The sequence below is a fragment of the Nomascus leucogenys genome, chromosome 21 (assembly GCF_006542625.1).
Source record: "Nomascus leucogenys isolate Asia chromosome 21, Asia_NLE_v1, whole genome shotgun sequence".
NCBI lineage: Eukaryota > Metazoa > Chordata > Mammalia > Primates > Hylobatidae > Nomascus > Nomascus leucogenys.
The window spans coordinates 60719758-60737843 of NC_044401.1; the positions used below are offsets into that span (position 1 = coordinate 60719758).

Genomic DNA, 18086 nt, shown 5'->3' on the forward strand with positions numbered 1-18086 from the left:
TGGTTCTTGGGTTCCTATCACAATGCCTGGCATATAGTGGATACTTTATATATGTATTTATTGTATGGACATGTGTAGTCAATATATTTCTGGATCTCTAAAGTGATAATGAAGATCCTTAAAATATTATAAACAAACTAGGTGACCCTGGTTATTTAATATTCAATTATATATATTAAAAATAATTCATTCACTTAGAAATTTTAATTAAGATATAGCCAGTTGGGCACAGTGGCTTATGCCTGTAATCCCAGCACTTTGGGAGTCTGAGGCAGACTGCTTGAGAGTAGGAGTTTAAGATCAGCCTGGACAACATGGTGAATTACCATCTCTACAAAAAATACAAAACTTAGCCAGACACAGTGGCACATGCCTATAGTCCCAGCTACTGGGGAGGCTGAGGTGGGAGGATGGCTTGAGCCTGGAAGGTCAAGGCAGCAGTGAGCCATGATTGCACAACTGCACTCTAGTCTGGGTGACAGAGCGAGACCCTGTCTCAAAAAAAAAAAAAAAAAAAAAAAAGATATAGCCAGTACTAACTAGTAAGTTATCTGTATCCTAGACAGGCCAGACTTCAAGAAGCTTACCATGCCCATAAGTACAGTAGACTCAAAGTGCCTAGATTTTTCCACTCCTAGATATCTGTCTACCCAAAAGAAATGAAAACATACATCCACACAAAAGCTTGTACACAAATGTTCATAGCAGCATTATTCATAATAGGTAAAAAGTGGACAAAAATGTCCATCAACTGATAAATAAACAAAACATGGAGTATCCATACAATGATATATTATCTAACTATAAAAACTGAACTACGGATATATGCCATATAACATGGATGAACTTTGAAAATATTATGCTAAATGGGGGCCGGGCGCGGTGGCTCACTCCTGTTATCCCGTAATCCCAGCACTTTGGGAGGCTGAGGCCAGTGGATCACCTGAGGTCAGGAGTTCAAGACCAGCCTGGCCAACATGGTGAAACCCTGTCTCTACTAAAAATACAAAAATTAGCTGGGTGCGGTGGCAGGCGCCTATAATCCCAGCTACTCAGGAGGCTGAGGCAGGAGAATCTCTTGAACCCGGGAGGCGGAGGTTGCAGTGAGCCGAGATTGCGCCATTGCACTCCAGCCTGGTGGACAAGAGTGAGACTTCATCTCAAAAAAAAAAAAAAAAAAAAAAGAAAATATATTACGCTAAGTGAAAGAAGCCAGTCACAAAAGGTCATTTATTCTATGATTCCATTTATATGAAATGTCCAGAATAGACAAATCTATAGAGACACAAAGCAGATTAGTGGTTGCCTAGGGCTGGTTGGTGGAGGGGGTACTGGGAGGAAATGAGGAAAATTACCAAAGGGGATGAGATTTCTTATTGAGGTGATGAAATTGTTGTAAAATGGATTGTGATGATGATTGTAAACTCTGTAATTATTCAAAAAAAGCATTGAATTTTATACTTTATATGGGTGAATTGCATAGCATATTAATTTTTCTTTTGTCAGACCGGGTCTCATTCAGTCTTCCAGGCTGGAGTACAGTGGCATGATCACAATTCACTGTAGCCTTGACCTCCCCGGCTCATGTGATCATCCAGCCTCAGCCCCCAACTCAGTAGCTGGGACTACAGGTGTTCACCACCACACCTGGCTGATTTTTTACTTGTAGCTCATGCTTATCTGGAACTTCTGGAATCAAGCCATTCTCCTGCCACACCCTCCCAAAGTGCTGTAATCACAGGCATAAGCCACCACACTCAGCCCAATTATTTATCAATGAAGCTGTTACCAAAAAACAAAAAAGTCGGATCTGAATCCTGGGATTTGCCATTTACTAGTTTAGGTAAATTGCTTATGTGAAAAGGGATCAATATAGTTTCTACCTCACTGGATTGTTGCTATAAAGAGAAAATCCTGGTAAAAAGCCTCTAACTTAAAAAGCAAAAATAAGTAGTAGCTATTATTATTATTATTATTGACAGAGTCTGGCTGTATTGCCCAGGCTGGAGTACACTGGCACAATCTTGGCTCACTGCAGCCTCTGCCTCCTGGGCTCAAGCGATCCTCTTACCTCAGCCTTCTGAGTAGCTGGGACTACAGGCGCATGCCACCATGCTCAGCTAATTAAAAAAAAATTTTTTTTGTATAGATGAGGTCTCACTATATTGGTCAGGCTGGTCTAGAACTCCTGGACTCCAGGCTATTATTAATTAATTGTTAAAGGACATTGGTCCATTCACAGACCACCCTGCTTTATTTTGTACCATTTAGGGTGCATCTCAGGCCCCATGCTTAACAACCTGCGGCATTGCCTTATATAAAATGTGCCCTGGGTCAATGAAATTCCTGCTCTTTGGATTTAAGTGGTGAAACAGAGACTAGGGCAAATGACTGTGAGGCCTGAATTTTCGGTCATAGGGGTTGGGTGAGCAACAGGCAAATTGTCGTGATGAGAGAGCAGAAGTAACCATGAAGCAACAGAGAAAGATGGGTAGGTAGTGAGAGGAGAACACAGACGCCACGGAGAAGGAGAAATTCTGTGAGTGATGTCTGGGTGGACATTCCCGAAAATTGTCTGAATCCGTGGTAATTTACAGATCCAACCCCGAGCCATTTGGAGCATTGCAATATGCCACCACCATTGTGTGAGGTGCCACCACCAGATTGCAGAGGTTCAAGACCCACATTCGTACCTCAGTTTACCACACCACCTACTAGCCTTCTGACTTGGGCAAGTCATTTAAACTCTCTGAGCCTCGCTCCCCTAATCTGTCCAACTGGCATCATGATAGAACTTCCTTCACAGGATTGTTGAAAGAACCACATGAAATCTAAGTGCTCAGCACATAGTAAGTACCAATAAATGAGAATTATTATTAATTAATACTACATTCTATTTTTATTAATGTGTCTTTGCTCCTTGCAAGCAAAGATACTTAATTAAATAGCTGGTTATACAAAGTTATTCACAATGTGAAGTCTTTTGGTTGAAAAGTGATTTTTATAAAAGGATACTTGATAATGAAAATTGTAGAAATGTTAGTGATCTACTCAATCCCTTCTTGTACCGATAAGGAACTGACACCTAAGGATCCTTCCAGATCACACAACCAAAGACAGACTATGCTGGGATGAGAGGCTGAGCTTCCTGACCCCAGGCTTGAGTTCAGTCTGTTGACTCTCAGATTACTGGGATTTAAACTACTAAATAAATTTAGCAAACTTTTCTACTGTTCTCTTTACCAGTTATTTATTTATTTATTTATTCATTCATTCATTCATTTTTTGAGACACACCCAGGCTGGAGTGCAGTGGCGCAATCTTGGCTCACTGCAACCTCCACCTCCCGGGTTCAAGGATTCTCATGCCTCAACCTCCAGAGTAGCTGGGACTACAGATGTGTGCCACCACACCTGGCTAATTTTTCTATTTTGTAAATTTTGTATTTTTAGTAGAGACGGGCTTTTACCATGTTGGCCATGCTGGTCTTGAACTCCTGACCTCAGGTGATCCAACTGCCTCGGTCTCCCAAAGTGCTGAGATTATAGGCGGGAGCCACTGCGCCCAGCCTAGTTCTTTATTTAAAAAAAATTTTTTTAAACAAAAGACATGATCAAAGTCCTAATGCTACTTACTGTATTATATAAAGTTATGTTATAATAAATTCACTGTTTATTACAGTAGAGTTTTATTCCACTGGGTTATTGTCCATTGATATGCCCAGTTGTCACCAGCAAAGAGACACTTTTCCATGGAGGAAATCACAAGACTGTCCTAGTTTCCCAGTGACCTATCCTGTTCTGCTGCTGCTATGATCCAGAGAATGAACTCCTCATAGTGGAAGGAAAATGGGGTCCTTCAGGTGGCTTTTTCTTTTTTCACATAATGATAATACCAATTATCCCAGAACAAGGAGGAGAAAAAACCCAAGTTCTTAACGTTCTTGTCAGATTTCCCAGAGGAAAGAGCATGGCATAGTTCCTTTTTCTTCTCTGAAATTATTTCCAAATTAGTTTGCTCCTGGCCCAGTTTACATCTATTCATTTCTGTAGCCATTTCATCACACCCAAATGAGTTTCCTCTTTCTATTGTTCGACAAATTTTCACAAAATATTTGAAAATTTTCTGCTTCCTCTTCATTCTGTTTTGTGGGTAAAGCATTATATTCAGACTCTTTCCTCTGGGAGTCCTTTGAGTTACAAAGTTAAATGACATTCCATGGGCAGGAGAGTTGGAGAAAACTCTCACTGTTGTGAGGTGAGCAGTTTGTGAGTTGACATTTATCATCCGCATTGGCTTATCCATGGGTGTGCCTCTGGGTGCCTTGTATGCTACTTAAGAACTTGTCATTAATTATAATAATGGTAACATATTATAATAGAAACTATTAAGGCCTTACCATGTGCTAAGTCCTTCACATAGATCATCGTATTTAATCCTCATCACAATCCTAGGAGGCAGGTTTTATTTACTCTATTTGATAGATGAAGAAAATTAAGAATTCCAAAAGTTAAGCCACCCAAGATCATTCAACCTGGAAGCAGCAAGGATGGCCTGAATCCTAAACTCTTATCCACTATTCCCATGGTGCTCAAATGGTGGTCCTCAGACCAGCAGCATCAGCACTACCTGGGAAACTGAAAGAAATGCAAATTCTTGGACTGGGCAGTGGCTCATAACCTGTAATCCCAGCTCTTTGGGAGGTCAAGGCAGGAGGACTGCTGGAGGCCAGGAGTTCAAGACCAGCCCAGGCAACGGAGTGAGACTCTCCATCTCTGTAAAAAAATTTTACAAATTAGTTGTGCATAAGGCTGCACAGTGAGCTATGACTGTGCCGCTGTACTTTAGCCTCTGTGACAAAGTGAGACTCTGTCTTTAAAAAAAAAAAAAAAAAAAAAGCAAATTCTCAACCTGCACCTCAAATCTACCAAATTAGAAATTCCCAGGGTGGGGACCAGCAATCTATGTTCCAACCAGCTCTCCAGGTGATTGATGGATGCTGAAGTTAGAGAATTAATTGCACCTTACTATGCTTTACATGCACAAAGACATCACACATGTAACCGGAGAACTACAAAGATTGTCTGGGAAATGACTCCAGAAACTTTGTGGTTTTGGCCAGGAACTTGCTGGGACCTGAGGTTTCCTATCTCTCAGTGGGAGGGCTGAGACCCCCATGGTGTTTCAGAGACTCCCCCGGCATCTCCAAGTCAGGGCAGTTAGCATTTCTCAAAATTCCCATTAACGCTGACATCTGAACTCAGACTATCTGTGCCTGAGCCCCAAATGCTTATCACCACCTCTACCCCATGCAAGACCACTCTCCCACATTCCTGGCAAAAAGGGAGCGTGGTGAGAGGTTGAGGGGCAGAGTCCCTCCACTGGTCACAGTCCCACTGTGGTCCAGCTGTGTCATAGCCAAAGCACATTGTCTGACTCGCCAAAGGATGCCAAGAGGATGGAGGGCACACATCTGTTGACCCTTTTGCCTCTGACTTCCAGCCTGCACCTAGAGATGATGGTGGAGCTGAAATATTTGGATTAGTTTCCCCTTGCTGCCATTACAAATGATCACAAACTTAGTTGCTTAAACAATACAATTTTATTATCTTACAGTTTCATAGGTCAGAAGTCCAATCTGAGGCTCATTAAGCCAGCATCAAAGTGTTATCAGGGTTGTGTTCCTTTCTGGGGGCTCTAGAGGAAAATGTTTCTTTGCCTTGCCCAGCTTGTGACAGCCACCCACATTCCTTGGCCCTTGGCTTCCTTCCTCCATGTGCAAAACCAACAATGTTGCATGTTTCTGACCATTGTTCCATGCTTTCTGACCACATTGGTGCATCTTGCTGACCACAGCCAGGAGGGATTCTGCTGCTTATAAGGACCCTTGTGATGACATTGAGACCTTCAGGATAATCCAGGTTATCTCCCCATCTCAAGGATCTTAACTGAATCATGTCTGCAAAGTCCTTTTTACCACATAAGGTGGCATATTTACAGGTGAGATAGTAAAAAAAGAGATAATGAATTCATATATTATTTATCAATTAGAGGAATATATAAAGCCATTTTTCCTTTGTTCCAAGACCATTTGCTAAAATATAAACCTCTGCTTTAAAAACTTTTTTTTTTAAGGAAGAGGAAGTACTACCACATTATAGGCATCCATAGCTCAAAAAATACGTCTAGATTTCAGAACCATAAACTAGGACGGAAATTTGTCTTATAAGCAAAGTAATACCATAATAATCTCATCTAGTGTTTATTTTCCTTCTTATACCTGCCTACTTGATTTCAATGGAGCGCTGTTATGAAGTAGGCAAGAAGAGGAAACTCAGGCTTACAGAAGCTTTGTGACTAAACCTAAAGTCCCCTAAATAAATTCCAGGACCCAAAGTCCAATCTTTGACTCTAACTCCAGGACTCTTTGTATTATACTAGTCAAGACTGCTCCAAGCAGAAGTAAGTCTTCCTGGAAAGAAGTTACTTCCTCACTGATCCCCTAAGCTTTAGTCACAGATCCCTGGGAAACCACAGAGTAATTACAAGGATTGAGAGTTCACTCATATGTTAAGCACTAGCTGAAGTCTGAAAAGGTGATGTATATTTGTACCTTCAAATATATACAGGTGCTGCTGATGTGATTTAATATGCAGTTTCCTTTGCTAATGCACTGCCTCACAGCGGCATCTTGACATTCCATTTTCTAAAAAAAATGAACACTAAAAGTAAAACTGCTATTGAATGAACATCTGAAATATGTATGTGTGTGTATATATATATATATATATATATATATATATATATACACACAAACACATATATCTCCTCTCTACAATTGAGCTCTCATTTGTGAAAAAGTTGGGAACCATTTTTCTTCCTCATTTTATCTGACTTCAAACATTGTGATATTTAGGCTCTGAAAGAGACTCATGACTGTGATTTCTTGTATTCTTTCTTCCTCTCTCTTTCCAAAGGCACATAAAGCATCTTTCACTTGTTCTAAATTTCTTTTGGTGCCGTTCTGGCTACTTCTCACCCTTCCCTCCAAACACCACTGTCCAGGAACATCAGGAAGACAAACAGTAAGTTTGGAGGAGAATAATTACAGGCTGTACTGGAGTTGTCCGTCACAATGCCTGTAATGCCGCTAGCATTGCTAAGAGAAAAGTGCCCCACCCAGCACAGGTAGTAAGGGGTAGAACTAGTGGCTTATTTTGTGAACGCAGTAGTTTGCAAAATGTATGGATTAGCATCATCTTGGAGCTTGTCAGAAATGTGAATTCTTGGGTCCCACCCAAGACGTACTGAATATGGTGGCATCCCCAGCAATCATTGCTTTAAGAAGGCCCCTAAGTGAGTCTGATGCAAGCTACAGGTTTGCCTGACCCAAGTGCAACTGATTGGACCAGAAATAGCTACCTGACTCAAAGGCAGCTAAACCATAGGCTTCCTATTGGTCTATGGTGTCTTGTGGTGAGAGAAAGAGGAGCTGGGCAAACCAGGCTTCCCCTTTGTGGCAGGTGAATGGTGAAACAGTGATGCTGAATGAGGCTGTGCAGTAGCATTGAGGCCATGAAGGGTCATGAGCATGCTGGGAACAGGAACTGTGACTAAGCAGAAGCTGTGAAGCCAAAAACAACAATGACGAAAAGACAACAAGGAGAAGGTGAAGAAGGCAAGCCAACTGGAAGAGAAGAAATAAGTGTGCAGGGAAAAGCAGAACTTGGAGAGCTGGGGAGTGAACCAGGAGAGCAGCAGAGTGAAGCTTAAGAAAGTATGCTGCTGAGGTCCCAGAGCTGCTGCAGCCTCTAAGCCAACTCCTGGTTCTGTTTTTCACAATGTGCTAGTGCCTTCTGAAACTAATCATTCTGTTGTCTGCAGCTTCTGTCCTGTGTATTCTTAAAATGTATCTTTTCTTTGCATTTTCTTTAAGGAAGTCTTTCCCCATGCCCTCCAACCCCACCCCGGTGCTTTCAAGGAGTGGGGAAAGTAAGACCAGAAGCCTTTGAAAAAGAAAAGAGGGCCGAGCGCGGTGGCTCACGCCTGTAATCCCAGAGCTTTGGGAGGCCGAGGCGGGTGGATCACGAGGTCAGGAGATTCAGACCATCCTGGCTAACACGATGAAATCTCTACTAAAAATACAAAAAATTAGCTGGGCGCGGTGGCGGGCACCTGTAGTCCCAGCTACTCGGGAGGCGGAGGCAGGAGAATGGCGTGAATCTGGGAGGAGGAGCTTGCAGTGAGCAGAGATCACGCCACTGCACCCCACCCTGGGCGACAGAGCGAGACTCCGTCTCAAAAAAAAAAAAAAAAAAAGAAAAAAAGAAAAAGAAAAGAGGAAATGAACAAACCAAAATGAAACATTCTTTGTACATAACTTTCTCCACAGCACAAACTACAGCGCAAACTAGTAAAACTAAAAAGCCTAAATTAATAGCTTTTCCAATCAGATGATTTCACCAATAAAGGGCTCTGAAGACAGTCTAAAGAACCATATGGAAAATTTTTTCTACATCTAATTATTTGGACTTCTCTCTTTTACTAAGTATAGAGGAAGATGTCCTTTTTTTTTTTTTTAAAAAAAAACTACTTTGAAATGCTCAGTTTAGATATTAAATGGGTTGATAATAGAAATAATCATAACTAAAAACTCTTGATCTATTCTTATGCACCAAGCAATGTTGTATGTCACATGTTTTAAGTTATTTAATGTCATTTTCACAAGGGCAAGAATTCTTTTCTGTTTTTTTTTCACTGATGTATTCTCAGTGCCTGGAATAGTGCTTGGCTACTAGTTGACACTCAATAAACACTTGTCAAATGAATTAATGAGAATCTTCATACAATCCTTGGGTACTATTATATCCATCTTGCAGGCCCTCCTGGCTGTAAAAATGGAAAGCCACATTTCAAATGTCTATGTGATTATAACACTGTCAGGCAGCAAGTTTCTACTTGGACCAAGACCATGAAGGTTTTTATTCATTGGATGATATATTCATTCATTCAGTAAATATTTACTTAGCACTTATACATACCAAGTGTTGTTCTGGCCATTGAGGTTACAGCATTGAACCTTGAAGATGCTATAGCTGCCCCCATGGGGAGACAGAGGAACAAAAGAAATCATTTCAGGTAGTGACAAGTGCTATAAAGACAATAAAAGAGGTGAGGCAAAAGAGCAGAATGGGAAAGGGTTATTTTGCATTTGAGAATCAGGGAAGGTTCCTCTGAGGAGATAAGATTTGTGCTGAGACCTGCATGACAAGAAAGAGCCAGCTTTGAAAAAAGTAGGATATTGCAGGTAGAAGGAACAGCAAGTGCAAAGACCCTGAGGTAGGGCTGTGCTTGATGTGTTCCAGGAGCAGTAAGAAGGATACCATAAGCAGAGCATGGTGAGCAAAGGACAATTTGATGGAAGAAGAGATCAGAAAGGAAGGCAGGGGCTAGATCATGGAAGACCTTCTTGGCCACAGTGTGGCAGCCTGGTAGTATGTGCTGAGATTGCTCTTCAAGACAGAACCTGCCTCAAGGTGTACAGTCAATGGAGAGCCCACAGCAGAGTTCTTGTGAGATTGGCCAGTGTTCCAACTGAGGCCACGCTCTTTCTGGGCAGCTCCAACAAATGATTGAACCTGGTGGGAAGAATAGGGTTCACCATTTTGGCTCAATGCATAACTCCTGTAATAAGCAGCCTTTGCTCTGGACTTCTGGTTGACTTGGACTAGATTTTCTCAGTGCAGTACCAGACTCAGAGGCTTTTCCTCCTCCATGTTCCTTTCTGCCTCCCTCCTTCCACAGGTATCAGACTTGTATTCAGTTTGGAGGCTTTCCCTTCTGATTCCTTCCTATTACCTCTCTCCTTGGGGTTTCACAGGTGCGACCCTCCCCCCCACCCCATAGGATTTCTTGCATTTCTTTTTCTTTCTTTATTTTCTTTTTCTTTTCCTTTTTTTCTCTTTTCCTCCTTTTTTTCTCTTTTTTCATTTTTTTTTCCTTTTTAATGTTTTTTTCTTTTCCTTTTCTGTTTAGAGATGAGATCTTGTTGTTACCCAGGTTGGCTTTGAACTCCTGGGTTCAAATGCAACTATAGGTGCACCACCGTGCCTGGCTTTCTCTTGCATTTTTAATGACATCTTGGCATCTCTTTTTAAGAGGAACCACACTGACACAATTGGTAGTATGAGTGGTCTGAGAAAGCAGGTGATAAAATGGAGTTTGGGGACTGGGTCACCCACTGCCTGCCTGGTGATAAGGATCCCATCTCGAGTGGGGTATGATTATTTTCGGGCACAAGGCCCAGCTGCTAAAAATGTTACTGGCAGTGACCTGGGAAAATGTCCAGGTGAAAAGGAATGTCTGTGCCAGCATGCTGACTCAGGAGTTTGAAAAGTGTAGAGGAACAATGAATGCAAGGATAATGGAATTGGCTGTTTATTACCAAGCTGCACCGACCCTCTCTACAAGGGATAATGAGAAACTGAGAGTAGTTAATAAACAGCTAAGAACCAAGAGTGAGAGCCAGAGGGCCTCTTTGGTAGTTTGCAAAGAAGTCTTCTCCTGCTGTGCAAGAGCGGACCCAGCTGAGCGGCAGAACCCAGAGCTCCACCACAGATGTTTGGATGCTCAGCCAAAGTAGGTCTCCTATGCTAAATTCAGGAATCTGGTTGGAAAAACATGGGGCCTGGAACCTGAAAAGTGGGACAGGGACATCTAGGTGGATGGCCCTGTGAAATGTGGCTCTGCAGACTCCTTTGGGACCCCAGAGGGAGCTTGCAGAGGTAGCCTCCCTACTGAGAACCAGTAGTTTCCACATGAGGAAAATACTGCATATACCAGAGCTTTTTTTTTTTTTTTCTGCTTAAAAACAACAGCCTCCCACCCCTGAGAAAGTGCCTCCACATCCTCTTGTGGCTGCCAGATTATAACCAGGGTCAAGTTTCAGTATAACCTGACTGAGGGTAGGCTGGGCCTGATAAAGGAGAAAGAGATTTTACTCTGAAGGAGGTGGAAGAATTAACTATGTCATGGAGAAATGGGACGCCTCATACATTGTTAGTGGGAATGTAAAACGGTGCAGCCACTTTGGAAAAGTCTGGAATTCCTCAGAAGGTTAAACAAGACCAGGAGTGGTGACTCACACCTATAATCCCAGCACTTTGGGAGGCCAAGTCAGGAGGATCACTTGAGGCCAGGAGTTCGGGACCAGCCTCAGCAACATAGTGAGACTTCATCTTCACAAAAAAATAATAAAATGACCTGGGCGTGGTAGCAGCCTGTGATCCTGGAGGCTGAGGTAGGAGGATTTCTCAAGCCCAGGAGGTTGAGGCTGCAGTGAGCATGATCATGCCACTGCACTCCAGCCTGGGTAGCAGGGCAAGATCCTGTTTTTTTGTTTTTTTTTTAAACCCAAACCCAAAAGGTTAGAATTTCCATATGACCCAGCAATCCCACTTCTAGTATATATGAAGACAAATGAAAACATGTGCAAACAAAAACTTGTACATGGATGTTCATATCAACATTATTCATCAAACCCAAAAAGTGGAGCCAAGTGTCCTTCACGTGCGAAGTAGATAACATTTTGACCTGTGCCTTTCCTACTCCAAGAGCCTCAGGCAGCATCCGTGTCTGAGGGCTTTCGGAATGCCTTATGCATAGCCATATATTCCTACACCACATGGCATCTGACTGGGGACCCACTTCACAGTGAAGGAGATGCAGGGGTAGGCCATGATCACAGAATCCAAATCCAATGTTTGTTTTTTTTTTTGAGATAGAGTCTCGCTCAGTCACCCAGGGTGGAGTGCAGCAGCGCGATCTCGGCTCACTGCAAGCTCCACCTCCCAGGTTCACGCCATTCTCCTGCCTCAGCCTCCCGAGTAGCTGGGATTACAGGTGCTCGCAGAATCCAGTGGTTTTATCCCTTACAATACGAACCCAAAGCAGCTGGCCTCATAAAGAGTGAAAATGGCTTACTGAAAGCACAGCTGAAACGCCAGCTTGGATGCAATTTCCTGCAAAGATGGGGCCATCTATAAGGATGCAGTATATGCACTCAGTTAGAGATGTCAGACGTGTCCCCACGTAGGAAGAATATATAGGTTCCACCAAGGGGTGGAAGTAGAAGTAGCCCCACTTTCTATTACTCCTACTGACCCACTGGGATTTTGTTCTCCCATCCCTGCAACTCTGAGCTCTGCAGAGTTGGAGGTCCTGATCCCCAAAGGGATGCTCTCTTTCTGTGGACACAACAAGGGTCCCATTGAGCTACAACCCATGGCTACCATCAGGGCACTTTGCATTCCCTGTTTTCAGGAACCAGGAAGCAAAAGAAGTCTCTAACTTGGAAGGAAAATTGATGCTGCTCAGCAGGAAGAGTGTCAGGTGTCTTCTCAAAACTGCAATGGCACCAACTTTCTCAGTAAAAGCTTACCAGATCCTCCATAACCTGGCCGAATGTTACCTTTCTGATCTCCTTTCCTTTTTTCTCTTCCCCTTGCTCACTCCACTGTAGCCATGCTGACCTCTTTGATGTTCAGTGAGCAGACAAGGTGCTTTCAGGACTAGGGTCTTTCATCCAGCTTCATGAGATAGAAGGAGCAAGAAAGGCTACAAAATGCAGAAGGAGCTCAAATGAGAGATGGAAGGTGAGAGATATTTTATATAATTACACTAATTTGTACAGAGCTGATGGCTGAGTTGGACTTTTTAACTCTTAATTTTTAGAACAAGCCTCCTCACTGAGAAGAGGAAAATATTAGAGTAGAAAATATTGATGAGAAATCTCTCATCAATCTCATACTCATTGATTAGTGACTAAAAAGTTAGACTGAGACAAAAGAATGATCGTCCTGGAGAACCAACAAAGTTCCATCTTTGATAATGATTAGTAATAGTAAAGTTATTTTGAGATATGTTAAATGTCAGGTACCAGACTATGCCTTTTACATACTTTGTCTTATTTAATCCCCATAAAATCTCTAAGAAAAAGGAATTATTATTCCCATTTCACACACGAAGAAATAGAGGCTCAGAAAGGTGAAATAATTTGCCTAGGTCATACCTCATGTAAAATGGCCAGCTTTAACCACAGCTCTTTCTGAGTCTAAGACCTATATTATTTTCTCCACAATTTACTTCCCCTTAAGAGAAAGAACTAATCATTACTTCATTCGTTCATTCACTTATCCATAATTTAATAAATGTTCACACTGAGTGATCATGTGCCAGGCTTGGCCTGATTTTGCTGATACAGTGGCAAACGAATAGGCAGGAGACTTACCTTCGTGGAGGTTATAGCCTAATGGTGTAGCTGGACCATGAATCAAAGAAGTTCAGGTCTCTGAAACGCAGCTGACACAGCATGTGCTGAGACTGACATTTGAAGGAGGTGAACAAAGATTACTGCTGACCTAGACCTTGACTATATATTATGCAAGTAAATACGTACAACCTTGGTTAATGCATTGACCTTTTAGCTTCATCAATTTTGAAATGAGTATAGTAATAATACATTTCTTGCCAAGTGGTTGTAATCTCAAATGAGAAAACATGTGAAAGGCCTTGGCAAACTGTAAAATAGTCAATAAGGAGAAAAGTCCTTTTCTTTTTTGAGACAGGGTCTCACTTTGTCACCCAGGCTGGAGTGCAGTGGCACAATCACGGCTCACTGCAGCCTCTGCCTACCAGGCTCAAGTAATCCTCTTGCCTCAGCCTCTGAAGTAGCCAGGACCACAGGTGTGTGTCACCATGGCCAGCTAATTTTCTTAATTTTTTGTAGAGACAAGGTCTTGCTATGTTGCCCAGGCTGGTCTCAAGCTCCTAGCCTCTAGCGATTCTCCTGCCTCGGCCTCCTAAAGTGCTGGGATTACAGGCATGAGACACGGTGCCTGGCTGGTCTTTTCTTTATGCTAAAAAAATTCAAACATATACTACATTAGAAGAGTGCAAAAAACTCCCAGATGCCCATCAACCAGCTATGACAGTTATCAACTCATGGCCAATCATGCTTCATCTTTAGCCAGACCCTGATTACCCATTTTTTGGGAAACAAATCTTTGACTGCCTATATTTTTATCCATATATATATATACACACATACACACCTCAATGAGGGGTATATATATATCTTAAAAAACATAGCCATAAATACCATTATTACTCCTAAAAGCCTGAAAACAAAATTTACAGCAATTCCTTAATTTTATCAAATATCATAATTTGACTTAGTGGTCAAATTTCCCTGATTATCTCAAAAATTTTGAACTCAGTAGGTTTGAATTAGTATTTAGATAAGGTTCATATATTGCAGTTGGCTGCTTTTCTTTTTTTTTTTTTTGAGATGCAGTCTTGCTCTGTCGCCCAGGCTGGAGTGCAGTGGCGCCATCTCTGCTCACCGCAAGCCCCCCCTCCCGGGTTCACGCCACTCTCCTGCCTCAGCCTCCCGAGTAGCTGGGACTACAGGCGTCTGCCACCATGCCGGGCTAATTTTTTGTATTTTTTAGTAGAGACGGGGTTTCATCTTGTTAGCCAGGATGGTCTTGATCTCCTAACCTCGTGATCCACCGCCTCGGCCTCCCCAAGTGCTGGGATTGCAGGCGTGAGCCACCACGCCCAGCCTGCTATGTTATTTTTTAATCTGTAAGTTTTTCCTTCATCTTCTTTTTGTTTTGGTTTTGCATTTTGTTTGCTTACGAAACTGTAGAACAGTGGTTCTTAAACTTAAGTGTGCATGAGAATCATCTGGAGAGCTTGTGAAACCCCGGATTGCTGTGTCCAGTCCCCAGGGATTCTGATTCCGTATTGTATTTCTGTTTTTTTTTGTTTTTTTTTTTTGAGACAGAATCTTGCTCTGTCGCCCAGGCTGGAGTGCAGTGGCTCACTGAAACCTCTGCCTACCAGGTTCAAGTGATTCTCCTGCCTTGGCCTCCCGAGTAGCTGGGGACTACAAGTGCGCCCCACCATGCCTGGCTACTTTTTTGTATTTTTGGTAGAGACGGGTTTCACTGTGTTAGCAAGGATGGTCTGATCTCCTGACCTCATGATCTGCCTGCCTTGGCCTCCCCAAGTGCTGGGATTGCAGGCGTGAGCCACCACGCCCCGCCTCCGTACTGCATGTATAACACGTTCCCAGGTGATGCCCATACTGCGCTCAGGAACGCCACTTCGAGAAGCATTGTTTTACAAATCCCACAGTCTGGATTTCCTTAACTGTATCCCTTGGCGAAGTATCATTCCACATGTTCATCTTCCTCTCTATTTCTTGTTAGGAGGAACTTATTTAATTGTCTGCAGTACAAGATAATGGTTAAAACTCTGGGTTTAAAGTTTGATTCCCTGCATTTAAATTTTGCTTTTGATATTTATTTGTCATGATCTTGGGCAAGTCACTTCACTGTTCTGTGAACCCAATATTACTGGGTCTTTGAGAGGATTAAATGAGATTTTTAAAAGCGAAGTGCTTAGCATAGCTCTCTGGCACTTAGCAAATGCCCAACAAATTTGATTGTCATTTTTTAACCAAGAAATCATAAAGGCCTTGAGTTTTGTAGAGCTTTGTGTTTTGCTGCGTTTTGACGTCAGCACAGGCAAGCAGGAGCGCCAAAGAAATACCTGAAGAAAGGTGAAGAGCAACTCTCCTGGCCACTTCGTAAGTCAGCTCAAAATTCTGCCCCTTTAAGGAGGGCTCAGCCACGTGACCAACCGGGTCACATGGCCCGCGGTACAACATGGCTGCGCCCGCAGTAGGGCTGGTTTGTAGACGCTGTCCTGAGCCGGGTCTCGTCCTCTTGCTTCTGCTGCTCTCGCTGCTGTGTGGAGCGGTAGGGAGCGAGGAGGCCAGGACCGGTGCGGGCGCGGGGTCCCTTGCGGGTTCTTGCGGCTGCGGCACGCCCCAGCGGCCTGGCGCCCATGGCAGTTCGGCAGCCGCTCACCGATACTCGCGGGAGGCTAACGCTCCGGGCCCGGTACCCGGAAAACGGCAACTCGCGCACTCAAAGGTGCTCCATCGATTCCTCCGAGGCGGGTGGGAGCTGCTCGGTTCCCGGACTGGGTTGGAGTAGGCAAAGCAAGGGACTAGTAGGAAGGGAAGTAAAGGTTATAACCACACCCCAAATCGAGCACCTGCTGATCCCGTATGAGGAGTTCCTTCTCCGTGCCTCACCGGAAGACTCCCTTTAATTGACCATTAGGGAGTTTGGTTTGAGGGTTATTATTACTTCTTTATCCCCTATTTCTTCCTCCCTCCAACCTAGTCTCTTGATGAGGATCTCATAATTTTAAGGCAATCAAATTAGGGTTTAAATCACCATTTCCTCTCTTGTTAACAGAATAAATTAGGATCCTGGGTCTCAGTGTCTTCAACAGGGTTGTACACTTATCTGTAGTCTCCTCGAGTACACTCTGCTCGAGGACAAGGGCTCGTATTGTTTATCCTGCTATTCTTAGCACTTTAGCACATAGGAAGGACTAAGCAAACTGTAGTTGTTTTATTACTATTATTTATCTGTTTTGCTTAGCGCCTGTATGTGTTAGGTGCCAGGATATATAGATAACTTACTGGCCGGGCACTGTGGCTCACATGCCTGTAATCCCAGCACTTTGGGAGACCGAAGCGAGCGGATCACGAGGTCAGGAGTTCGAGACCAGCCTGGCCAACATGGTGAAACCTCGTCTCTACTAAAAATACAAAAATTAGCCGGGCGCGGTGGCCGGCGCCTGTAATCCCAGCTACTTGGGAGGCTGAGGCAGGATAACTGCTGGAACCCGGGAGGCGGAGGTTGCAGTGAGCCGAGATCGTGCCACTGCACTCCAGCCTGGGTGAAAGAGCAAGACTCCGTCTCGAAAAAAAGAAAAAAGAAAAGAAAGAAAGAACTGTTACTTCATTCTGTCTGCCCGGTATTTTGCATATTGATGTGTTATCAAAACAACTTATGGGACTAGAAGTCAGATCTCCTGACTCTTAAACTAGTGCTCCTTCTTGTTTACTTAGCAGACACTACCCTTTTCCCATTCCATTTTTCTTTCCTTTGGGTTAATCCTGACCAATATTTAGGACTTAGGTGAGAGGTAACATCCACAGCAGGTTTTACCTGACCTCCTCTCTTTCTCTCCCCTTCAGTATTTCCGTATCCTGCCTCAGTAGTATGTGTTTACTCTGACATAATGATTATTAAAGATGTTTTTCTGCTGATGTCTCTCCCCAACTGGACAGTGAGGGTGGTGGGGTCAGGACCATGATTTAGTCTCTCGGGTGTAGAGTGTAGGAGGTTGATACCTGGGCTTATTGTTTTTCCATCCTGTGTAAATTTGGCCTTTAATTTTTTTCCTGTTACCCCTTAGAGCATGCCCTGCAGTATTGTTTATCTTCTGTGTGTTGAAGACTCCTGATTACTGCTTTAGTGTGTATTGGCCATACTTGATATTAATTCCTAACTTGCCTGGTAATTGATAATCTCTCCCTCTTTTTTCATTTTTCTTTTCTTTCTTTTTTTTTTTTTGACGGAGTCTCGCTCTGTCACCAGGCTGGAGTGCAGTGGCGCGATCTCCACTCACTGCAGTCTCCACCTCCTGGGTTCAAACAATTCTCCTTCCTGCCTCAGCCTCCCAAGTAGCTGGGATTACAGGCACACGCCACCATACCCAGCTAATTTTTGTATTTTTAATAGAGATGGGGTTTCACCATGTTGGCCCGGATGGTCTCAATCTCCTGACCTTGTGATCCGCTTGCCTTGGCCTCCCAGCGTGCTGGGATTACAGACGTGAGCCACCGCGCCAGGCCAATCTCTCCCTCTTTCTAAGGAGAAATCCTTACATCTGTTTATCTATTTTTTAATAGGGCAGCCATCTCATTTGCATATATACATTGGTCTGTCTCAAAATTTTATCTAGATTCCTCTGGCAAGCACTGAACATTTTTCATTTTTAAACATTCTATTTTCCTGTGGGTTCCAGAATGGGATGTGGATGTTAGAATCTTTTAGATTACGTTTACAAGATGTCCATTTTTCATCCCTATAGAGTGGTTTTGTGTCTTGACTGGATGCTATATGGGCCATCTTTGGCCAGTTCTTATAGTCTGC

The 18086-nt window shown here is 43.2% G+C and overlaps 1 protein-coding gene across 1 annotated transcript in view; it reads left to right on the forward strand.

Moving 5' to 3' along the window:
- The first annotated feature begins 15697 nt into the window (after positions 1-15697).
- The window catches only part of SUMF1 (sulfatase modifying factor 1), a 101174-nt gene continuing 98785 nt past the window's right edge, over positions 15698-18086 (forward strand). Inside the window, exon 1 of the mRNA XM_003264918.4 lies at positions 15698-16004. Coding sequence (XP_003264966.2) covers positions 15735-16004 — 270 coding nt within the window. The 5' untranslated portion in view covers positions 15698-15734. The remainder of the gene's footprint in view (positions 16005-18086) is intronic.